The sequence below is a fragment of the Hyperoodon ampullatus genome (genome assembly GCF_949752795.1).
Source record: "Hyperoodon ampullatus genome assembly, chromosome: 10".
Taxonomy (NCBI): domain Eukaryota; kingdom Metazoa; phylum Chordata; class Mammalia; order Artiodactyla; family Ziphiidae; genus Hyperoodon; species Hyperoodon ampullatus.
In genome coordinates, this window is record NC_136923.1 from 31,996,490 (window position 1) to 32,015,182 (window position 18,693).

General features: G+C 48.0%; 1 protein-coding gene across 4 annotated transcripts in view; it reads right to left on the reverse strand.

Moving 5' to 3' along the window:
* Positions 1-18,693, reverse strand: part of FLNB (filamin B) — a gene marked incomplete at its 5' end in the record, with an annotated part of 140,471 nt that overhangs the window by 21,426 nt on the left and 100,352 nt on the right. Inside the window, 13 exons of one of the 4 annotated variants that reach the window (XM_079712175.1) lie at positions 1,026-1,229; positions 1,549-1,707; positions 2,419-2,592; positions 3,546-3,674; positions 5,999-6,139; positions 6,848-6,950; positions 7,678-7,749; positions 10,656-10,903; positions 12,710-12,899; positions 13,956-14,112; positions 15,353-15,476; positions 16,503-16,595; positions 17,658-17,825. In XM_079712175.1, coding sequence (XP_079568301.1) covers positions 1,026-1,229; positions 1,549-1,707; positions 2,419-2,592; positions 3,546-3,674; positions 5,999-6,139; positions 6,848-6,950; positions 7,678-7,749; positions 10,656-10,903; positions 12,710-12,899; positions 13,956-14,112; positions 15,353-15,476; positions 16,503-16,595; positions 17,658-17,825 — 1,962 coding nt within the window. The remainder of the gene's footprint in view (positions 1-1,025; positions 1,230-1,548; positions 1,708-2,418; positions 2,593-3,545; positions 3,675-5,998; positions 6,140-6,847; positions 6,951-7,677; positions 7,750-10,655; positions 10,904-12,709; positions 12,900-13,955; positions 14,113-15,352; positions 15,477-16,502; positions 16,596-17,657; positions 17,826-18,693) is intronic. The other 3 variants (XM_079712177.1, XM_079712176.1, XM_079712178.1) reach the window with 3 other exon arrangements.

The window sequence follows — 18,693 nt, forward strand, 5'->3', positions numbered from 1 at the left end:
CCCGTGGCTGCTATGACAGCAGCTCATCAGGAAGGGGGAGGCTGATGAATGCAGAAAGGACCTCCACCCCTGGAAATGCTCCAGACAGCAGAAAGACAGTAACGGTGGCCCCTGTTGGACAGTGCTGGGCAGAGGAGTCAGTTAAACGCTCTGAGAAATTCTGGAGTGAAATACCCTGGCTGAAGGTGGCCTTGACCACACTCTCTTCTCAAGGGTATCCACTAATATCTCACTGACCACCTGTCTTGCAGAACCCGCTGTGGGGGGACACTTTGCCCACCTGCTTCCAGGAATGGCAAGTGCTGTCTGGGGGTTTATTACCAGCTGCAGGCCTGAGAATCTGACATTTTTAACTGCTCCTAGCTGCCTCAGATGCCCAGCCAGGGAACCATTAAGACAGCAGATCTAAAGCTTTAATAACCTGAGGAATCAACAGAGAACATAAGCCCATCAGGACCACAAATTCTCCAGCTCCTTGCCTTGGGAAGGTGACTTTATCCAGAAGTCACCGATGCAAGCCCATCACTCAAAAAGGCAGAAGATGAAGACTCTGGGATGTGGAGTAGCTTGGAGTGGCCCACCCTAATTCGGACCATCTCAAAGAGGAAACAGGAAGAAACTCCTCATTTCCATGAAAGCACTGCTCAGCTGAACATGACTTTGACCAGATGGCCCAACATTCTTAGTTTGAGATGAGTCAAGGAGACCCTGGGGAGCTGAGACAATGGAGGGAATACTGATGATGAAACAGATCTGCGAGTTGTTGTGGCTCTGGGTTCAAATGCCAGAAGCAGATGGGGCTGCTAACCCTGCGAGCCTCAATTTTTTCATCTAGAAAACAAAGATAATACCTACTTTGCCACTGCTCTTGGGGCTTAAATGATAATCATGTAAAAGGGTCTATAGCTTGAAGGATGCTTACAAAGAAAAGAAAGTTGGCAGGATAAAAAGATGGAGTAATGCGAGCAATAAGAAGCCAGTTCCAAAGCTCTGGGCCTTTTCCCCTGGGACCACCGCCCACAGACCTGCATCCCTCGTGTCCACGATGAAGTCAGACATCTCGAAAGTCCGGCCTTCTGACAGGCCACGGCCGTAGACTTTGGCTCTGCGGGCATCCCCGATCTCGGACTGGACCACCATGATGGACACGGGGCTGTTGGCCACGTGGTTGCCATTCTTCTTAATGCTGACCAGGTGTTCACCCACCTCCCGGGGGATGAAGGAGATGCCTGGACCAGAGCACAGACTGGGGGTTATGAGGTGGGAGGGAGGGGTGAAGGGGAGGAAGCAGGAGGGAGACACACTGGCAAGAACAGAAACAGGACTTCCTTCCTGACTTTCTGGCCACCCAGGGTGTCCAAGAGGGTTGTCAGCATCGGAAGGCAGAAATGCTTGGACTCTGACCATGCATGTGACCCAGGTTTATCACATCACACTCCAAGGTGCTACCAATTTCCCAGGCAAGGACTGGGATCCCGGGCAAGGAGGGAACCCCCACCTCCCACTCAAGACGTCCTGGCTCCTGCCGGGAGGGCAGTCTGGGCTCACCAATGTGATTGTTGGGCAGCCTCTTTAGGAGACAGGGCTCGTCGCGGCCGGACGGGGCCTTGATGCTGGCCGTCAGGGTGCTGAGGTCAGTCTCACTGATGTCGAGCAGGAAGTCGGCGGCAGAGCCCAGCTTCACCTGAGAGCACCGTCTGCTGTCGTCTGGGAAACACCAGCCCCAACACAGCTCCATTACACGTGGTCACCCTGGCTCTCCAGAGCTCTCACGCCACATGCCATTTATAGATGAACAGGCAAGAATTAATTACGCAAACTCAAGTGACAAAAACACGCCCCAGACAATGAGCAGACCTAACCAACAAAGAATGACTGCTACTTATGCCTGGTTACAGGGAAGACCTGAGTCCACACAGACCACATTTATAACCCACTGAGAGCATGATCTGAACACAGAGAACAGGGGTCAGAAGCAGGGCTTTGAGTCAGATAATCTCCACCTGAATCCCAGAATACCCACATGAACTTGGCTAAGCCAGTCTCTCCAATCCTCAGTTTTCCCATCTGTAAAAGGGAGACAAAAATCTATCTAGAAGTGATGCCGATGAGCATCTCTGAGCTCATTTACTCACGCAGTAAGTATTATTTGAATGCCTCTATCTGAGGGCCTCCTTATTTGGACCCTGGAGTCAGACTGGCACAAATAAGTGCCCTCCAAATGATAAGCTTGTTTTTCCCGGGATTACCAGCTGAAGGAGGAATTTAGCCTATCCAATGCTGGCCTTGCACCCCTAGTTTGTTCCCAAGGAGACGCTGTGAAACCTAAATCTCAGACATGCCTAGCCTGCTGCCCCGGGTCTGGTGGGAGGGGGGCTTACTGGGGCAGGGAGCCTCCAGCAAGTTGGGCAACTCTACCTGTGATCTTGGCTGTGAAGGGGCTGCCAGGGATGTGTTTGTCATTGTACTTGACCAGAATGCTGTAGTCGCCTGGCAGGGTGGGCAGGTAGGTCACTGTGCATGTCCCATCTTTGTTGTCAATGCAGCTGATTTCCGCCTTTGAGGGTCCCTCAATAGCCAAGTCCAGGCCACCTGTGAATGAGAGGAGGGAAGGAGAGCCATCAGGGAGAGTGTTTCTGTGTTTCAAAAGGGATCACCACTCATCCGGGACAGCCCTGATGCCAGGAACGTCAGACTGACACAAGCCACGGACAAAGGGCGTAGGTCAGAATAAAGCTATTTACATGGTGAAAGTGTCACTGGGAAGACACTCCACCATCTGAATTCTTCCTGCAAGTGACCCTGAAGTTCAATTCTTCCATATGTGTGGGATGAGGAAGGGATGGAACCCCACGTGCCAATCACACATACGGGAGAGAGCATCACACACAGACTATCACTGCTGCTTGGGGGCTGGATGCCATCATGAAAATCCCATTAGAATCGCAAATTTAGAAATTCCTGTGATGACAATGCACATGGGCACAGAGCTAGAATAAGCCACTAAATGATTCATGTGGCCCTGTGGATACATGTACAGGTGCAAAAAGAACAAAACCAAAAATGTTATCTATCAAAACACACGTAACTTTCAGGCAAGTCACATAAAACATTTCATAGTATGAATGTGATTTTAATCAGAACACGAAGGACTTTAAAATTTCTGTTTTGGGGCTTCCCTGGTGGCTCAGTGGTTGAGAGTCCGCCTGCCAATGCAGGGGACACGGGTTCGTGCCCCAGTCCGGGAAGATCCCACATGCCGCGGAGCAGCTGGGCCCGTGAGCCATGGCCGCTGAGCCTGCACGTCCGGAGCCTATGCTCCGCAACGGGAGAGGCCACAACAGGGAGAGGCCCGCGTACCGCAAAAAAAAAAAAAAAAAAAAATTCTGTTTTGGGTAGAAGACGGAGGAGCTCTACGTAAGAGATTTATGAGAGAAAAGACAAGACAGATACTACCATTCAAGAGCCTTATTTTTAAAGGCTTCCCTGGAATTGCATCCCCTTAACTCTCCAAATGACAGCTAAGAACCACAGAACCACAGTACCTTCTCCTGCGTCCTCGGTGACAATGGTGAAGGTGGCGGTTTTGTTGGCCACTCCATACACCAGGCCCGGGCCATATGCAGAAACACTCCCGCTGTTGGGGTAGTTCACGTAGAACTGGAGTGGGCTCTCTGGGTTTGCAAAGAACACACACAAAGTTGGGATTCATGGTGGGGAGGGGGTTTCACCTAACAGCAGCAGGTGTGGCATCTCCTGGGCAGACCAGAAGGCAAGAGGAGACTCTGTGGGGCTTCCCATCCTAGGACACCCAAGGGGGTCTACTCACTATCGACCCTTCAGTGATCACATGAGAAAAACAGTCCCCAGGGTGCTCCAGACTAGAGGGGGTCCGAGGCAGGGGAATCTGGCTCAAATGGACAAGTAAGGAGGGAACAGCTACACCGGGGCCAGGTGGCAGGGGGGAGCGGTGAAGAGAAATGACCCACTATAGATGGAATGTGACTGGAAAGGTCCTTTGGGAAGGCCGTTTGCCCATGACTTTCAAAGTCTGTGAACCCAGCCCGAGGAATCTATCCCACTGTGGTCCTCTCCACACAGGCCCACTCCCAGCCCTAGGCAAGTAGTTCCATTTCCACAGAATTCAGATGCAAATTAGGAAAAGAACCCAGGGTCCAACAACAGGGGGTTGGTTAAATAAACATTAGTCTACTTGCAGGTCACTAAAAATAATGAGGGAGATCTATGTATACTAACTTGAGAGATTATCCATAATGTGTTGCATTAAAGAGAAAAAGGCAAATTGCTATATAAATGTCAATATCCCATTATATTAATACCCTATATAATATTAACACCTATTATAATACCTATATAATAATATATACCCATTATAATATATTCCTATGTAATATTAATACCATTATCCCAGTCCAAAATAGAACCAAATTGCATGCATATTTGTAGGTACAGAGAGAGACATTTGAAAAGATACACACACCAGCATTGGAAGTAGAAGGAAAAGCGTAGAAAGACATTTTTACTTTTTCTGTATCTGCATCTTTAGAACATTTAAATAGAAGCAGATAAATACAGTTTTGCTTTAAACACATAGTATCCATACACATACACATAAACTAAAGCAAATATCAAACTGAGAGAAATATTTGCAACTCCTATCACAAAGGGCTAATCTCTCCAATAGTTAGACTGCTCTCAGAAACTGATATGACAAAGGCCAATAATCCAAGAGAAAAACTGAGCCAAGGATACAAACGTCCAGTTCAGAGAAAAAGAAATACAAATAGCATTGATACTTAGCCATATAGAAAGTTGCTCAGTTTCATTCACAGGAGAAATACAAACAAAGCAATACTGTTTTTTAACTATCAGTCTGGCAAAGATCCAAAAATTTGATAGCCTAGTCCACTGGCAAATTGGTGGAAAAGCAGGTGCTCTCCTACATGGCGGGTGGGTATGTGAACGGGAAGAGATTGGGTGAAGGGTGCTTTGGTGAGATCTGTCAGAATTGCAGGGCTGTTGCCTGTGCCCTGCAATTCCTGCCCTGGGAACCAAATATCTCAGATACACCCTGGCAGGTGTGAGATGCTGGGTATGCAAGGCTATTATTCACTGCAGCATGACTAGTAATCACAAAAGGTGGGGAAGAACCCAATTGTCCTCCAGTGGGAGAAATGGTTCACGTGTAACGTTCACCCAAACAGCCGAACACCATGAACACTCTCTACTATTCAGATGCGCAAAGTTCTCCAAGTTATACCATTAGATGAAAAGGGCAAGGTCAGAATAATGTGTAGCGTAGACTAATGTTTATGTAACAAAGGGAGAGGGATTAAACATCTGTATTCTCATCTGTTGTAGAGTCTTAAAAATATTCTGATATCTAGCATAAAACATCAATAACAGGTTCAAGGAGAGGGCAGATGGGGGATATGGGTGGGAAGGAAACCTTTCTCCACATCATTTTTAAACTATGTAGATAGGTTATGTACTCAAAAAAAAGAACAAGAGTAACACTGTGCTGGTTGATGGACATGAAACTTGAGTTGGCTTTCCTTGTCAAGGGCTGTGTGACAATAAGGCAGCTTGTCCGCTTCTCACAACCTCTTCTCCTGTCCCACGCTGCTCTGGGCTCTGCAGGCCCGGCTGGAAAGTCCCTTGATGTGCCTCACATTTTTCTCCCAGCTCACCCTTTGGCCATGCTTGGCATAGTGACAAAGACAAACAATCGCGGACCGAAAGGGCCTGCACTGTGACCCAGGACACTTAGCTGTGTCATCCCTGCTGGAAACTAGCTGGATCTGCTGGGGTCACAGCCTGTTTGGTTTTGCAGGGACGCCCACACTGCATTCCCAAATCTGCCACTGAAAACCACACAGCAGGTGACTGAACGACTGACTACAACCTCCCAGATGTTCACATCCTGAATCCTGGAGTCCTGCAGGGCCAGTCAGCCAGGGCGCTGAGCCCAACTTACCAGGGATGTGGCTGCCCATGTATTTGATGTGCATCTCGTGGAGCCCGACCTCAGTGGGAGCGTATCTGACAGTGACTGTGCCATCCTTGTTGTCCACAATCTCAGGTGTGGCTGTCTTCCCAGAAGGCATGTGGACCTCTCCTGTTGGAGCACATGGAGACAGGGCAGTGAGCCCACCAAGACGTCCCCCGAGAAGCTGAGCACAGAGGCACACGTGGCCTTCACAATAAAGGTTTTCAGATACAAGAACACTTCACCATGGCCTAAAACACCACGTTCCACAACCGGAAGCAGAGACGTACCTGCCTTTATTTTGTTCTATTTTGTTTCCACAAAATGCAGCAGGCAACTCACAAGTAAAGGGTCTTCTACTTTTGTACTGACAAATGAGAAGCTCAAACAGGACTTGAGAAGACCATGAGACCAATTGGATTGGTAAAGTGTCAACTCAAAGAGAAGCAGGCATTGAAAGGAGGCTAGGAGAGGAAGTAACTCTTGTACAACAGACCTCAGTGTCAATGTCACATCTGGAAAAGTAGAAGAATAAGAGAAGGCAAGAAAGGGGGGGAATAGGAACGTGATGGTCGAGAGAGATCTAAACACAGTGGTTCTCCACCTACAGAGCATCTCCGGCCCTCTCTCCAGGATGCAAGTTATAAATGAACCACCTCTTCTGAGATACACATATACACACAGAACATTCTGCAATCCCATGGGCTCATGGACTGACCCAGGGATGCTGGGTTCCGGACCCCAGGTCTGGGGGACAGGTGGAACCAGTTCCTGCGCACTGTTTGGAGAGCTGGTGCAAGTGAGTGAGAACAAGACGGCTTTCACGACAGTGCTTACCGGTGATTTCTCCTTTCCTGACTGCAAACGGAATGACCAAGTCGAAAGGCTTAAACCCCAGGCCGTTCATGTCACTCACTGGGACATAGGCCTCTTCAGTTACCTAAAAACAGGAAGCAGCGGTCACTGGGTAAAGTGGACAACAGTGTGAGCTGGGGAAGCTACAGGGGGCAGAGCAACTGGGAATTTGGCAAACTCGTACAGCCAGGATTTGGGGATGCGGCTGCCCATGCATTGCGGGCTTTGGCTAACAGGCTCCGGGGCCAGAGAAGAACCTGAAGAATTGGAGGAATCATGCTGACCAATTGCTAAAAATCCCTAGGCTGTTTGCTTGTGAAATTCCCAGCAGCACCCATGGGAAAGCGGAAAAGTGAGAGACAGCAATGTCTGTGAGTCCCAAGAGGTTCCACCTGGAAAGGTTTAGTTGCCTGTGGCCTGGAAAAGAAGGTGTGTTTTAAGTGGCAGAAAGTAGCAGCAGTGGCTTTCCCCCTGAACAGAAACCAAATGTGCAAGTGGTGGCTTTTAGAGTCAGCAGGAGGGCTGAGACAGCTGTCCATCTTTCTCTTTAAACGTGGAGACAAACTGCACTGAGCGTGATCACAGACATGGTGGTGGGCGATTCGTGGAGTGCGTACGATGACACAGGTGGGTCTCATTACAGAGAAAGCCGGGATCATTGTGATGCACTGATCAGTGGGGACAAACCAATGACCAGGACACCCAGAGGGCTTAAGCAATCCCCAAAAGCAGGCTGCAGCTTTTCTGCAATGAAGGCTGAGTAAACAAAGACATGGAAAAGGGAAAAATAAAAACAAAAACCAAAAGTGTACCCAGGGCCTGAATCCGGGGGGACATGCATTTACCGGTGCCTCCTCCACAGCTGCGACTTCCCCATCTGTGGCCTGGTCAGTGGCAAATGGAAATTAGTTGGGAATCACATTGAGGGACATCGCGACTCAGTAGATTCTACCACCCAAGGGCTGCTTCCTCCCCATCTGTCTTGCATAGCAGAGAGCTACTCCCTGTAGCGGGAGCCTACCTTCTTCCCACCGTTGTGGAGAGCAAGTTGGCATCTCCTGTTCAAATGTCAAATCCATATGCCCTCTGAACCCATGACCCACTTCTAGGAAGTAAGCCTATAGAAATACTGGCAGGAAAGTCTAGAGGTAAGTCATGTGTGCAAAGGATTTTACTGGAGCCATTCATTGTTGGGAAAGGCTGAAATAACCTAAATGTCCATCTGTAAGGGAGTCGGTTAAGTAAATTATGTAAGTTTGTACAGTGGAGCCCGGTGCAGCCATGCTGAAGAGGCGATCAAGTCAGATCAATTAATATGGAAGGGTATTTACAGCATATTGAGGGAAGGAAGCAAGTTGCAAAGCAATGTGCATGGTTAATCTCATGCACAAAACTGACATGTTTCTTGTATAAGCAGGAGAAAACCTAATGCTGGTCACCCCTGGGGCATGAAATTGGGAAAGGGGTCTCTTGTTACTTGGTATGTATCTATAGTTATGTTCTAAAAGTTTTTATAAATTCATTTTTTAAGAACCAGAGACTTTGTGTTCCTGATCCAATCACCCTGATAAGGGATGGGTCCCCTCTCAGTTCCCTCTTCTCCCACAGTAAAAGAATTGGAAAGCCTCCCTTCTGGAGGAAAACTTCCGTGCCCATGTTTAGCCCCTTTTGTGTATTCTGGCATCTCAGAAAGGGGGCTTCACTTACAAAGGCAGCTTTGTAAGCTTCAACGTTTGCAACAGCCCTATCCCCCACCCCCTGGACCATCTCAGGTTGGGTGACTCCGGGACACATCAGCCAGGAAGATCTTTCAGTGGCTACGCTATAGCCTTTGATCAGTGACTTCTTAACAGTGACAGGCAGAGAAGCTGCTAGACCCGTGACTTGCTGTGCACGTCTGTGAGATGTATTTAACTGAACCAGCCTGCTGGGGCTCCTACAGACATTTGCCGCAAAGGCAGTACAGGGTGTTCATGTCCTTTTGGCCCCAAGCCTGCAGGGGAAGACAGCGAACCTAGCCCCAAGAGGCCAATGAATAGAAAGTGAGCCCATCTAGGTAAGGCTGGAGGAAGCTAGGAACGGGAGAATGAAGACCTAAAGCACGTGCCCTGAGTGTCATCCCTTCCAGCCTTCAGCAGTTGTTAGGGGGGTTGTGCGTTTTACACAAAGGATCCTTGCTCTGTGTGCAATCCAGGGCTGAATGAACATTCATTCCTAACGAGTTTGGTGGCCTCCACTGCAGGTTTCTGACTCATCTGCTAAAACGGTCCTTGGTATTTTCTTCCTGGTTTCCTCACTCACACCCTCCAAACGTGGTCTCTTATCTCCAGCTCATCCCACCAGCAGGGCTGTGACCTCTGCCCAATTCTAACCAACCAGATAAAAACTCCTGTGGGCTAAAAACAGATTCTTAAAACTACAACTGGGACTTCTCTGTAAATAAGAAGGACATAAACTTTCTAGCTGCATCTTTTTCTCCCCTGAGGAGAAAAACACTCCCAAATTAACAGCGTCAAAAGTGTTTACATCTTGGGCTTCCCTGGTGGAGCGGTGGTTGGGAGTCCACCTGCCGATGCAGGGGACACGGGTTCATGCCCCGGTCCGGGAGGATCCCACATGCTGTGGAGCGGCTGGGCCCGTGAGCCATGACCGCTGGGTCTGCGCGTCCGGAGCCTGTGCTCCGCAACGGGAGAGGCCACAACAGTGAGAGGCCCGCGTACCGGTTAAAAAAAAAAAAAAAAAAAAAGTGTTTACATCCTTGAGACATAAAAAGGCTCCAGGTCTCTGGCACAACGTTTATAGATAAACAAACATCTATGGAAAAGAATAAAGGCACAGCAGATTATAGAGTGGGAGACAGACATGGGCTTCTGTCTGGAATGGAGTCTTCGTGTCCTTCTCTGCTGCTGCATAAAGTGAAATCATTAGATGGAGCTTTGTAGGCTGTGCATGGGGCCAGGCCACTGAGTTCTGTAAACTTTGTGGTCTGCTGCCCATGGCACCAAAGGACACAGGTGAGGACGGTGCTCAGCAGCTGTCCAGAGCAGGCAGTCTGGGTTCAGTGGACTTGAGTCTGATCCCCGCTCCTATACAGCATTTGTAAAAGGGCCAACAATGCATAGTTTTAAGGGTTAAATGAAGGACTGCTCCTAAGGTTTCTAACCCTTTTCCTGGTTGAAGAACCTTAATAATCAAAGGAAGATCTAAAAGTCACTCAGATTTGAAAATTAAAGGGCCTAGCCATTCTCTGGCTCAGAGGTTTTGCAGAATGGTTTTCTTTTATTCCAGATGTTCCTAGCTTCAAAAAGACAAGTTATTTCCCCCTCATCATCAAAGTCTGAATCTTTCCAAAACACAACTGGAGGTACTTTGAGTCCTGGGGTATCAGAGTCAAGTCTCCAGACATAACAGCCTTGGGAACCTCTCTCCTCCAGGGGAGGAGAGAGGAGGAAGAACTAGCAGGATGAAAAATTGTAATGTTTTACTTATAGACGTTTTTGTCAAAGCGTATCTTTCTGAGCTGGGCTTAGGCCAGGACATTGCCTAAGATCCTTAAGAATGATGGACACTTTGGTTGCCAGTGATTTCCTAAAACCCCTTAGAGCCAAAGGGTCCCTGGGTTTCTAGAGATTACTACAGGATTCTGCAAGGTCATGACTGCTTAAGACAATTTTTTTTTACAGAAAAGAAAAAAAAAGTGGCCGGGGATGTCTCAGCCAGGGTTTAACAAAGAGCAATCGTTACTGTTCCTGCTAACAACAGCATACTCTAGAGAAGGAATTTTCCTTACCATGACAGTGAAGGGGCTGTTGGGAATATCAACGCCACCAAAGCGCACGTAGATGACATAGGTGCCCGGCTTGGCAGCCGTGTAGAAAATGTCATAGGTGCCATCCTCATTCTCGATGACATCAGCCTCAGCCTCAGTGCCGTCTGGGGTCAGAACCGTGCAGGTCACTTTGCCTTTCCCGGCGGTCTTGGCGTCTACCACAAAGCCCACTTCCTCGCCAGTTTTCACAGTGGAGGCGATTCCAGGACCTGGAGAAAAGTTTAGGAGGAGAGCGTGGAAGCTTCAGCCATGGACAGCAGCTGAAGGCCCAAGAACAAATCACACGTTCGTGTTGTATCTGTGAATGTTAGACCTTCAACTGCCACCGTGCAGAGGGATGTCCCAGAGATGCCCTGGGGAAGATGCTGCTCCAGGGAGCATTCTATCCATTACTTATTAAATAAGGTGTATCTGCAAGTTCCGAGTGATAACCATATGCTAAACCCGCTTTGCCAGCATTCAAGTGTATGGGGATGAAGGTCAACTTTCATCAGCAAACACATACTGGGCATTTTCTTAAGTGCCAGATACACACAAAGGTGAGCAAACCACAGTCTCAGCTCTCAATATGCTCAAAATCTAACAGGGCAGATGCATGCAGGCTGGACACCAAGAATGACAACTCAATCTGTGTTGGAAACACCGAGGGGGGACTAAGTTATCAAAAACATAATCAATGGTTCTTCAAAGAAGCATTCTGCAGCACATCTATGGAAAGTTCTATGAATTTACATCCCAGGGTTGCCACATTGACAGAGGACTTCCTGAGAAAGGGGAAATGGCTGAATTCTGAAGGCTGGGTACCCTTGGCTAGGGAAGACTTATAACCTCTGTCTCCAAATGATGACCCGTCTATCTGTCTGTCTCTCTGACTTGTGGCACCCCTTTACTGAGGATCCACGGATCAGGGAGTGCAAAAAACTGTGAATTAAAAGCACCCTGGCAAAAAAAAAAAAAAAAAAGCAAAGTGTGCAGAAGCAACAGGGAGTGATAAGAACACGCTGAGACAGTGAGTAGTAAGGGAAGACTGAAGTTTGGCGCTGAATGACAGGCTGAGAGGTAGGGCCAAAGGAGCCCCCAGGCTGAGCAGAGTATCCTGCCTGAGCTGGGGGAAGGAGGAGAGCCTGGAAAGCCAGGAGGAAGTTCCCACCCAGTATTCACATGCCCTCAGGTTAGCAAAGACAATCCAGTTGTCTCTGGAACAGCACAGACCTAGGAGGTGGCAGACCGGCCATCGTTAGAAAATTTCTCAGTCTTGTGGTGGATGAGCCAAAAAGAGCCAAGCTGAGCAATTTACAACCTCACCCTGAAAGCCAAAAGATTTTCTCCTTTCAGAACAAGACGAGATATGAGAGAAATAGGACACATCCAGGGTGGACCTCTGTTTAGTTTTATTTAAAGAGAAGCAAATCAGTTTCATTTCAGAGATGGGGATTCATGGTTTGAAATCTGCTTGAAGCAACATCAGAGTTGCCCATGATATTCAATTGGTCGTGTCTTAGAAATGGAAGGAACTGATATGCTCTAATATTCCTGGAGAATTCCCGAGAGACTCAGATGTTAAGTCCTGAGTGTTGAGGAAAACCTAGATCCTTTAATGTGCTTCTCTAGCCCTGGCCTGAAATGCTCTTGAATATATCTCGAATAACTAAACCATCTACTCATGAAAGGCATAAATTTGATGCTTTTCATGGGAGCCACAGTTGAAATCACAACAACTGAAATCTCAACAATCACCCACTTCAAAAGTAACTGTAATAGTTTCCATGTGCCTGGCACTGTGCTAAGCACTTTTCATGTCTGACCTCATCTAATCTCTGCAATAGCACTGCGAAACAGTCTCTGATCCTTGGAAGAGCTTCATGAACTTAAATGTTTTCCAAAAAGATCTTCCATCTAAGTCTGCCTGAGGCTAAGAGTGGTTGAGCATCTTGCCCTGATCACACAGCTATTAAGTGGCAGACGCTGGCTTTCTGAGGCCCAAACACACACTCCTGTCCTTGAGCTGCACTCACCTGTGGCCAGGCACTTGCTGGCATCGCCCGTCTGTGTGGCCCGGATGCGGTAGGGAGACAACGGGATGTCATCCCCACCGTAGGTAACCCCAATCATATAACGTCCAGTCTTGTCAGGGATGTAGGTAACAGCGTACGTGCCATCTTTATTATCATGGACAATGGCTCTTTTGGGTTTTCCCTCTTGGTCCTGTGGATCACCGAGAAATGCTATTTAGGATGTTGTCATCAAGATGTAGAAACCATTCAAAGAAAACCTTGACAGATTTTGCTCATTAATTAATGCCTCTAGTGGGAGGGAAAAAAGAATTACTGGCTTAATACATTTTGGCAGGTGGTGGGAGCAGAGGGTCATAGATCCCTTTAACACTGTGATGGACATCGTCAATTTTTAGTGAATTTTCTGTCAAGGGGACAAACAGGTTTAGCTCCAAATCCATCGAAATGTAGGGAGACAAGGGGGCAGAGGCCCCTGCTTCTGCACACCTTCACTCTCCTTTCCCTCTTTACTAACAGGAACCTAATTCTTAGCTAGGTATGCTGCTTCCAGAATACGAGACGCCACTTCCTAGTATCGTTGGCCACTAGGTACAGCCATGGGACTTATGACAAACTTCTGGCAAACAAGAAGAGAGTGGAAGTCTCATGAGGGACTTCTGACAGGGTTGCTTAAGAGAGCTGATTGAGTTGGAAGGTCCCATTGTCCCTTCTGCTTCCTCCTTCTGGCTTGCCATGTGGATTGGATGGCCAGAGCACCAGCAGGCTCATGGTCCATGAGGAGACCTTAGGGACAGAAGCCATAGGAGCAGAGAGATGGAATGGAGCCTGCTTCCTTGATAAGCCACATAGCCCCCAGGCACCTTGCCCGGCCTCTGGGCCTGTCTAACAAGAGAGAACTATCCCATGTGTTTAAGCCACTCTTATTTGAGGGTTGACTGTGATATGCAGCAGAACTTAGTCTTAACTAATCCAAAGGGTAATTTTAAACACTCAAACAACAAAAGATAGGAATAGATATAATAGAGAGCAAAATATATGAGATTCACCAAAACTTGAAGCTATACTCTCAGACTTCTCAGGCAAGCCTGTTTGTTGTCCTGTACAATTACTGACTCTCTAGTGGGGAAATCAGATAAACATTTGCATGAGGCTAGAAATTAGTTGTTAAAATCCTGGTTCTTAACCCCAGCTGAGAAATTAGGTCTTATTAATGAAGTTTGGCTCCAGAAAAATCATTCAAGGTTACCGTTATCTGAACAGCAAGCAGGCCTTCCCCGGCATCTCTGGCATCGATCGCAAACTCCACAGGCAGGCTGGCAGGCACACCATAGGTACTGAGGCCAGGGCCACTGGCGGTCACTTTGCTGGCATCGTATGTGGGAAGGACCTTGACCTTAAAGGGACTTGACAGACATACACACCCCAGTTCAGTATGGATACACTTCAACCCAGCTACATCTGACCTCTCTTACACAAGAGACTGGGATTGAGAGGCAGGATTTCTACAGCATATAAGACTTAAGTGCCAAATCCAGCAGAAATTTACAACCATGTAACCATCATACAGCAGACCAGCTTTCCATAAGTGCATTCCATGGGTTACAAACTAATTTCCAAATTAGTTTGGGAAACATGGGGTTAAACACATTTAACCCACTTTTGTTTTACTAACACAATGATCACCAAGATGGAAAGAAAACATATTAAAACTGATGTTTCAGGGCTTCCCTGGCGGCGCAGTGGTTGAGAGTCCGCCTGCCGATGCAGGGGACACGGGTTCGTGCCCCGGTCCAGGGAGATCCCACATGCCACAGAGCGGCCGGGTCCGTGAGCCATGGCCGCTGAGCCTGCGCTTCTGGAGCCTGTGCTCCGCAATGGGAGAGGCCACAACAGTGAGAGGCCCGCGTACCGTCAAAACAAACAAACAAACAAAAAAACTGATGTTTCAATATTATCTTGTCCTCTTATTTTCTATTTTTAATGTTTTAGATGATGTAAGACCTATTAGTCAAGTACCACATAAATGTAATTTATAACTTATACCTTTCCACAGCGCTAGAGCTATCTGTATATCTTCATGTAAAAATATGCACCTTTGGGGTAAAGGTGAAACTTTTAAATTCTAAGTATGATAAAAAAAATCTTTGGAGACTCTTCTGAGAGGTAAAGAGCTTAAGCAACATGTTTTCTATTAATAGGAATGAGGAACAGGTTTTTATTCAACACTTTCTGGGAATGCTATGGTCAACCAAATTCTCAACTAAGAAGTAAAAATTTTTGCCCTAATCAGAAAACAAGTTGCATGGTCACCAGAAAGAAGACCTTGATGAACTAACGCACTCCTTAATTTCAGCTCATCTTTACATTAAAGATGGCTGAAAGGAACAAATGTAGGGCGGGCACCAAGACAGCAGGAGGCACAAACACCAAGGCTAGTGTATTTTAACACCTGTGCAGAGCATGCCGGTTCTCAGTGAGGCTGATCAGATGGATGGATGGGTAAATGAGTGGATGGATGGATACGTGGGTGGGTGGACAGATGGATGGATACATGGATAAATGAATGGATGGGTGGGCCACCAGAGCAGTGCTGGTCACCAGAGGGGTGGGCTTGAACCCCTTCCCTAAGTGACAGAAGCTTACCTACGAGGGATCTCTTCATCAGCATATTTAACAGAGACCATGTAAGGCCCCTCCTGGGACGGGGTGTAGGTCACTGTGTGTGTGCCATCCCCATTGTCCACCACGTTCACGGGCTCCACCAGACCTGAGAACAGAGATGAGAGGGCTGAGGAACTGCCTGGCTTCCCCTTCACTCCACCTGGGCTGAGTTCATAAAGGATCACATTCATCCATGAGAGCTATTGGTTTCCACTGATAACACAAAGGCAAGCAGGCCATAATCAGAGGCCTAAGAAATCACAGGAGAAAGATTCCCCAATTCATAGCTGCAGAAATGACCCTAAGAGACACCTTTAGCTTTCTGTTGGCTGAACTACACTCCGTCGGACCTAGAGTATAATTAAGGAGACTGCCTGCACTTTTTGCTGGAGGGCATATGGTGAAGGTGCTTGTTGCAGACATGCTATCCTTTCAAGCTGGTTAGGCATGCTGGGATGAGGTAATTTTACTCTACAGCCAAGAAAGGGTCAAAGAGTCCAGAACTCTGAACAGCAAAATTTAACCAATGGGCCAGCCAGTTAAAACTTGTATCCAGGGGCTTCCCTGGTGGCGCAGTGGTTGAGAGTCCGCCTGCCGATGCAAGGGACACAGGTTCGTGCCCCGGTCCGGGAAGATCCCACATGCCGCGGAGCGGCTGGGCCGGTGAGCCATGGCCGCTGAGCCTGTGCGTCTGGAGCCTGTGCTCCGCAACGGGAGAGGCCACAACAGTGAGAGGCCCGCGTACCGCAAAAAAACCCCAAAAAACAAAAAAAAAACTTGTATCCACCTCTGAGCAAAGACCATCATGGCAGCAGCATTCTGGGTGTAGGGCGCAGGGTAGGTGAGGGTGCCTATCTCATGAGGGTGAGAGGGCTCTCAATGTGACATCTGCAGGGGATGGTTAGAGGTCACTTTAAAGCATAATCAAGGCATGCATTAGGTTGGTAGATTCTAGATCCCAGTTCTGAACATGAGTGTCAGGATTCATCAGCTGAAGGGTAGATTAATCAAAGTGTGGCATACTCATTAAGCAATGCACATGAGGCAGGTACAAGGCAATTTCAGAGTTAAGGCCAGCAAGAGGCATTCGGGTTAGGTAAATCAGAGCAGCAGCTAATAGGAAAATGCAAACCTGTCTCCATAAAGTCACCCTTCAGGTCCCGTTTAAAGAACTCTGACATGGCTTTCAAGGGGCTGAGCCTTGACTGGGAATCCATCTCATCAGCTAAAATTAAAAGGCTGTTATTTCAGAGTCCTCTGTAATAGACGTAGATATCTCAGCAAAGCTTTTCTCTCTTTCTCCCCTCTGCCCTGCCCTGTCTCCCTCTCTCTCTGTCCCTCTACCACACACACACACACACACACACACACACACACACACACACACACACAGACACACACAGGTCTTGAAGTTCAGTAACTTTGTGGAATCAGATTCCAGCCCTATGACTTCATTTCCCCCCAAACCATCTCTGCTCTGAGCTTCAAAGGGCATAACCTCCTGCTGAAACCCATTAAGGAGAAAGTTCCTCTTCAAAGAAGGAAGCCCTCATTTGCCACTTCTGTAAAGCCAAGAACACATCACTGAGTAAAAATCCAGATAAGTTAAGAAATTAGGCAGAGAATGGCACATTTTAAATGCTGGAAGAGGAAGTGTGATCACCTACTGAAAAAGGTAAATTTCAACGCACATCAGGGCTTGTCCCAAAATGGCCTGCTAGCCTCACCCAACCCAAATTCCAGGCTGCAAAAGGGAAGGCCAAAATGCCAACAAAGCCCATTCCCCAAGAGACCACCTCTCTCCAGGGAGCTGGGACAATGACAAAGCTATGTGTCACATGGGCTGAGTATTGCTCATTTCCAGAAATTTGGGGTGTGTTCCCACATGAGCACCAAATCCAACACCCACGCAAATCCAGACCCACCCCAGTCACCTCACAAATGCTGAAACACATAATTAAGCAGTTGCGATAATTTTACACGTGAGAGCCCAGATACTACTTGCTTCATCTTTCTACTTTAAAAATATAAAACAAAATTTTAAAAAGACATTTAGGGTCATATTATTAAATGACAGAAAAGACAGGCCGCTAGAAAAATAACAGGCCTGCCAATTTTTTTAAGCATGAACTTCTACTGTTTAGCTAGAACATGGAGCAATAAAGTAATTTAAGAAATTTAACTTAAAGTTCATGACTAAACTCAAAAGCAAAGTGCCTGCTCTGGGTCATGGCTGCCCCAGTCCAGGGCAGGTGAGTGTCGGCAGGAAGGCAGGATGTGTACTTACCTCGTGGGCCCATGACCCTCACTTCCAGTGGGGCCAGGCCGGCCTTGCTGCTGTCCACCGTGAAGGACTGCAAGACACGAGCTCGGACACCCGAGCCCAGCCCAGGGCCAGCGATCTTGACCTTGCTGGGGTCCACAACATCCTTCACAGGAACCCTGAAGGGGCTGCCTAGAAAAGAGGTCACAGGATTCTAAGTACAGCCCCCCCTAGTGCCTGGAGACCCGCCTTGTGTGCACCCAGAATTGCACCATTGCTCTACCCAGGCCCTCACTTACACCAGCCCCAGTCAGCTTCTCCTGTCTTGCTGTGTTGTGCACACAAGTGCACCTACTGTGTACAGACATGGCGCCAGGTTCTGGGCCCAGAGTGCTAACAGCTCTCCAGGAACCCCATGCAGGAGAAGGATGAGGTAAGCAAGTCACTGTAACATCATATACAACACATGCTGGGGATTTGTACAAGGTGCTGCTGGAGCACTCAGAAGACAATGAATCTGGTCTCTGGGAGACCAGAGGACGCTTTCCAATAACATATGAGACATATGGGTGAGCAGATGTCACTGAGAAGGGTTTCAAGCAGAGGGATTGGCACGTGCAAAGGCCTGGAGGTGAGGGAGAAGACGGGCTGCTGAAGGAACTGAAGGAGGATGCTGAGTGGTGGAAGGAAGGCATGGAGAGGACTGCAGAGAGGTGGGCAGGCTGTGCAGTCCACATCCAACATCCTCTCCCATAAAAGGCTCCTCAGGGGCCCCTGGACTCCTGGTCCCTGCAATGTAGCCAGCACCACCCTCCCACCGCCACTCATGGCCTTCTTGGTTCCCTGGCCATTTGGGTGAAGCCTTGCTTTCTCCCTGAGTGTAAGCTGTGGTCCCCCTGCATGGCTGACCCCACCGCTGACACTGGGGCCCTCTGACTCTTTGAGGGTATTGATTTTAAAGACTGATGAAGCATGGGAAAGGCAGGGGGATTGGAATTTGAGAAAAGCACTAAACACAGAAACAGGAACTGGGCCAGGACCCTCATGGGATTCCTCTACC